The sequence below is a fragment of the Geospiza fortis genome, unplaced genomic scaffold (genome assembly GCF_000277835.1).
Source record: "Geospiza fortis unplaced genomic scaffold, GeoFor_1.0 scaffold40, whole genome shotgun sequence".
Taxonomy (NCBI): domain Eukaryota; kingdom Metazoa; phylum Chordata; class Aves; order Passeriformes; family Thraupidae; genus Geospiza; species Geospiza fortis.
The window spans coordinates 30,443,509-30,449,496 of record NW_005054297.1 but is presented as its reverse complement, the minus strand read 5'-3'; the positions used below and the strand labels follow the sequence as shown (position 1 = coordinate 30,449,496).

General features: G+C 49.2%; 1 protein-coding gene across 1 annotated transcript; it reads right to left on the bottom strand.

Annotated features, from left to right (window-relative positions):
• Window positions 1-97: 97 nt before the first annotated feature.
• On the bottom strand, window positions 98-3,532 carry PPP1R3B (protein phosphatase 1 regulatory subunit 3B). The gene has a single exon (XM_005415601.3). It carries the CDS (start codon window positions 3,500-3,502, stop codon window positions 2,642-2,644), a length of 861 nt encoding a protein of 286 aa, XP_005415658.1. The 5' UTR covers window positions 3,503-3,532; the 3' UTR covers window positions 98-2,641.
• Window positions 3,533-5,988: the final 2,456 nt, after the last annotated feature.

Here is a 5,988-nt window from a genome sequence, read left to right as displayed (position 1 = left end):
TGCCCCCCCCTGCCAATGGCCACTTGCAGGAAGCTGGACCCGTGTCCAGATTGTCTCCCCAGCCCCATGGGTGCTTAAATAAGATACACAGCCAACATTTTGTTCCACCTTTATTTTAACAATCAGATAAAAACAGCCATATTTTTAAAAGAGTCATTACATGGCAATTATAAAGTGCATTTTCCACTTGAATGTTGTGTACAAAAATATCTTTTAAAAACAAACATGCAAAACATCCTACAAGGCACTTCCAGGCATAGAGCAAGGAGAGCAACCCCCTCACTTCTATGTTCACATTGGCAATGGAAAAAGGGAAAAGGGGAAAGGCCACAAGTAGTATTCTTAAACTGCTATTGATCAAATAGCCAGTTCCCAACCTAGCTTTTACTTATGGCACTACTCTTCTAGCTTATCTTTCACGTTCCTCCCTAAGCACACCCAAGGCACAGCCTGAAAACAAGCCCACGAGGAGACACCACCATCCACAGCACCCCAGACCCACATGCCTTGTTCAGGCTCACAAACAGCTCTCCATGGGCACAAGAAGGTGCCAGGAGAACACGACTTTTCTACAGTCAGTGTCTTACAACAGCAACACCATACACTAAATAAATAAAAAGTATCAGTGTCACACAAACTTGCCTCAAGTTTAAAACGAAGCCAAGCCAGGCAACAGTCCCCTCCAGAGAGATCAGATGCAGGCTCTAAGGGCTGACTTGGGAAGCTGTTTGAACAGAGGAACCAAACCTGATGAGTTTTGGGCTAATAAGGAGCTTCACCACCTCAGCTAAGTGATCAGGCAAACTGAGGACACATACTGATTCTGTATTTTGAAAAAGCAGCAGTTGAAGGCCAGCTATTCTTCCTGCAAGCTCCTGTCCCTTTTGATATCCAACAGTGATCCCAGTATCCCTTCTAGGTTAGAGTAAAACAGCTTCTAGGTATTTGTACAGTAGTCTCCAGAATTAAAAGCTACGTTAACAAAGTTAAGTAGTCTAGCCTGTTGCTTCTCTCCAGCACATCCACAGGCTACTAGAGGCACCAAAAATTATGTAAAGCTTATGCACTAGAAAAAGCAGCATTCCCTTGACCTCTGTTTCTACAGACTGTTCAGCACTCTCTCTCTGAGCTGAAGGATTAAGTTATTCTGCTAGGTTAGCATCCAAGAAGCTCTATGAGGCTGCTTGGCACTGCTGAGCTCACCAGCCCAGCACACAGCCAGAAGCCAAGCCACCTCTAATCACAGGGATGGCTCACGTCTGTGATTTGTCTCACATGCAGGGGTGCTGTCAGGATAACCCCACATCTCACTCTCCTCGTGGCTAGTTCTTTGCATAGCTGGGGTGAGCCACTTTTTATGGCCAGCAACGCAAAGTCTGGGCATTTGCAGGTCAAACTGGCAGTTATTGCTTCAGCAGAGAGGGAAGCCCAGCACATTCATCCAGGACAGCCACAGCACCCTGACATGTGAGCAGTGCTGTGCCTTTATCTGCCAAGCAGTCCATGGCACAGAGTAACAAACCATTACCAGATCTTAAAAGCAACATCAGCTCCAAAGCCCATTCATCCCAAAGCGTTGCTGGGATTGCACATACCACCCCTTTCTCATCCAAGGCACTTCCATGACACAGTAGGTACACAACAGTCACCTTCCTGTACTGGACACAGCATAGACAGCCATGGGGTCTGGTTGTGTTTGGCTCCTGTAGCACCTGAGCAGAGTCTCCTGCACAGGACCCTGGGCCCCAGCTGGACAAAACTCTGGTTTACAGTCCACAGGAGGATGAAATGCATTTTCAGTGTCCAGCACAGCCAACTTCAGATGTCCATCAAAGGGAAAAAGCATCATTGGTCACTTGCAATTAAACCAACAGGAAGGTTTTGAAGAAGGCAGTCAAGGATGTCAACCCACAGCTGTGTTACAAGCACCACACAGCCACAGCTAATCTCTATTTTTGGTAACACCGATGGTATGAGAGATTTTCAAGATCATCTGATATAACAACCAGTGACTAAGCATATCAGATCCTCTGCCACAGGCACATCTCCTAACACGGCAGGCTGTAGGGCCACACTTCCTGTCATCACATTGCATTTTCACTTCCAAAACATGCCTTCTGCCTCCAGTAGGAAGGGCCTCACTACAAGGATATGTGCAAAGAGAGGATTCCATTCCCAGCAATCCAACCACACTATTTCCTGACAGGCACAGGCTGACTTTGCAAGGAGAATCCTGCAGCTGTAGTAGAGCCCACTAACAATATAGTACTAGGAAATATTTTGAAAGAGCCTTTTAATACTAGCCAGATAGTACAAAGCGGCCACCACTACACAGCTTGAACAGGCAATATAAGCATTGTAGTGTTTCCCTGGACACTGGCATCTTTACTGAAGAGGAAGAAGAAGTGCTGAAGAGACATGAGCAGTCCTTGGTCCTCTGATCATCTGAAGAGCCAGATTTGCTTCTCTGACTATAAGCCCTCTGCCAGCAGAGCACTGCACACCTGGTTTTGCTGGGAGGCTTATGCTAAGCTACACAGAGCCATACTTCTTCCACCTATTCACACACCTGTGTTCAGACCAGCCCCAAGGCCTGCAGACACACCAGCAACAGTTAGTCAGCCTGGCCTTTGTCCTTGGGTCAGTAGTAGGGCCCGAGCTTCTCGTAGCCTGAATAACTGGGCCACTCAGGAAAGAGGCCATAGGAGCACCGAGGGCTCCCAAACTGGTCAAATGCACTGCCAAAGTCAGGAGCCTGTGGGGGACGGGCAGCTTCCTGGGCAGACTTCAGTTCTGACCGTATGATCCTGTAATTTGTGCCCCTGTTGTTGTCCCAGTACACCTTCCCATCGCACTCAAAGGAAATGGCAAACTCAACTCTTTCATGCGATTGAATCCCCTCAGGCAAGCTGATGTCAAAGGAAAATGTGTCCTGGTCCGACCCTACGTACGTATCCTTGACATACTGGCACGGGTGATCTACAAAGCTTTTCCACGTGTCAAACGTCATCCGGATCTTCACCATCTTCTCAAAAGCGAGGTTCTTCACCTTCACCGTTCCCACAATAGATTTCTCCTTTAGCATGCAGTTTTCCAGACAGACACAGTCTGTCTGGAGGCGGTTTCTGAAGTCCAGGTAGTCTACGGAGGGCTGAACAAAATCCAGGACAAAGCTGTCCTTCTCCACAGTTGTCAGGCCCACGATGCTGTCTATCAGCTCTGTGATGTTGAAAGGAATATCTAGCGGATCCTCAAACTCCGAGAACACCTTCACCATGGTCAGAGCGAAGCCTCTGCTATCTGCAAAGGACACCCTCTTCTTCGCCTTGCTGTGTGGGAAGGAGTTTGCTGCCTCTCCTGGGCCCTTCAGGGCAGCCTTACTGCTCAGCTGGATGCAGGGCCGCAGTGGCTTGCTGGCCTTTGGAGCAATTTTGCAGGCGCACTTCTCTCTGCGCAAGGGTGAGGAGCACAGGTACAGCTGCATGGCCACGTCCACAGCCATTGCTTGCTTGTGAGGGAAATAGTCTAACACTCTGGAAGATGAGAAGAAGGGTCAGTTGATGCCAGAAAAGCACTTTAATACAAATTTTGTCAGACAGCTGATATATCGCTTCCCTCCCAGGCCATCCCAAATAAGCTTGCTTCTTAATTAAAGGCGGCTACATGCAGACACTGACAAAAACACTACAGAAGTGGCAGGACCAGAGCCTGTTATGCCCTTGAACAGCTCTTCCAACTGCTACAGGGACAGAGTCACCCTTTGAAGGCACACACACAAGCACTGTCCTACTAGGCTAGCAATAGCAGGCTCCAGAGCATTTGCAACCCAAAGCAAAGCCCATGGGTCAATCCTGCCAATGCTCACAAAATCCCCAGATTATCAAATTTCAGCACTACTCCTACTGTGCTTTCCTCCCTTCAGAAGAGATTCTGCCCAGGGCTTCACAAGCTTTTGTAGGAGTAGGAACTCAGTTTGTCACAAGCTGCCATACACAACTGACTTCACCTCTCCTAAAACCCCAGCTGTCAGCCAAAAAGCACTCATTCAGCTGAGCTACACACTTTGCTCATCACTGTCCCCCCAGAACTGCTCCATCCAAAGTGCCTCCAAGTAGTGTTGCAAAGATAGCAACAGTCTGACACAGCAGCAGGGCACAGCCTCAGCCAACACCGCTCTGGAGCTTTCTTCCTTCTATCCATTTTAAAATAACATCAGCTCAGAAGGCACATCAGCCAGTTTTACCTCCAGCACAGAGTCTGCACCTCAAGCCTCCGTGGGGATTGTGCTAAACCCCTGGAAAACATCCATACAGTCACAGGGCTCTGCCAAACACAACTCACCTACTCGAGGTTCACTGAAGCTTTGAAAGTAATTCCTTTACCCAGAAGGCAGAGGCCATGTGCCCCTCCACTACAGCCTCCCCTCCAGCACCCAGCCCCTTCCTCCAGGGAGGCAGCACCATCTCTCTCTCCATGCACCCACAGAAGGGCATTTTGCCAGACGTACCCTGGAGATGCCTCTGCAGCCAGGCGGCTCCCAGAACACTGCACCCATCGCTCCTGCCCTTACACTGACGTTCCAATGGATGCTTTTGGCAGACTCTCTTTGGCCTGGCTCTGGGTAAACTGCTGGATAGATTTATCACACACATCCCCCTTAAGTCAACTGTATTGTAGCTGACTTTTAAACAAAGTGTATTCCTTTAATAAAATACCTGCTTGGCAACAGGCCAGGCTTGAAAGCTGCTCCCACCACACAGAGAGGGATGAGGCAGCAGCAGTAGCAGTGACCACTGGCCTTGTGATGCAGCAGAGTTCTGGCTGCCAAAGCCACACACAGCCAGCTCTAGTACTTGATTGCCGCTCCCGTGCCAAGAAAAAGAAGAGCCACACTCTCCAATTCAGCACTTTAACTCCCCACCCTGTAACAGCAACACAGCAGCTCTGAGCAGGCTTTCACAGCATCCACTCAGCAAAGGTATCTGTTTATTCAGAGCACATGTGCCAAGGCTTGCATCCCAACACACCCACCAGCCAACTCCTTCTGCAGTGCCTCCTTTCAGATGCACAAAACAGACACCTCAGATCCACCTGCCTGCTAACAGTACTCTGCTCATCTCTACCTGGTTTTGCCAAGTTTTTGTTCATACACATTTTATATAGGTCATTTCCTCCTTGAAATTAATGCAGCTCCCAATGCTTCTTCTCCTACTTGGGTCAGTTTCATCTGCATTGCATCCTTTCCCAGGGAAACTTATTCAGCTGAATTCCTGTAACTTCTGAGAAGCCAGGTTTCTTAGGAAGCCTTGGTTATTCAGAGTTTTAGAATGAAGAGACATCGAATGCCCAGCTGCATAACTTGGAGATTTTTTCCAAGCTAAAAACTATAGCAGGAGCCTGTCATAACCAACTATGAGCATGAGCCCTGTGCTTTTATGAACTGCCAGTTCATCTGATATCCCAGACAACTTTTTCTGCACTGGAGACTCTACTGATGCCCAGCTCTCAGCCAGAGGCAGGTTTCCCCTCTGGGGCTGAGGAAGGTTGTCTTGAACTCCAGCTGCTTTGGAGGTGAGAGCAGAAATATAGTTTTGAGAGCTCATTCAGGAAATAAAGCTCCAGGAAGCAGAAAGTGCAAGGCAGGGAGCCCTATACAGGCACAGGGGCCAATTCCTTTCCATAGCCCCTCAAAAGGAGAGCAAACTTGACTCTGTCCCGGACTTCTTGTAGCTTTACCCTCTCCAGAGGATATCTGTCATCTATGAAGGAGAATTAAGGCAGAACCAAGGAATTACTTACACCTCCCTTATCGAGCCCCTCCGGTTGCCTCCCACCTGCTACCTGGGGACAGGTGAGCCCTTGCAGCGCCAACGTCCGCAGCCGTGGCAGGGCCGAAGCAGCGCTCCGTGGCTCCGCACCCCCTCCTCCTCCCCGCTCCAGGGGGGCTGGGCTGCCCCCCGGGCACTGCCCGCTTCCCACAGGCGCCTG

What these genes read in the sequence shown, in the direction of transcription:
- PPP1R3B (XM_005415601.3), bottom strand. Translation starts at nt 3,502, where the DNA reads ATGGCTGTGGACGTGGCCATGCAGCTGTACCTGTGCTCCTCACCCTTG.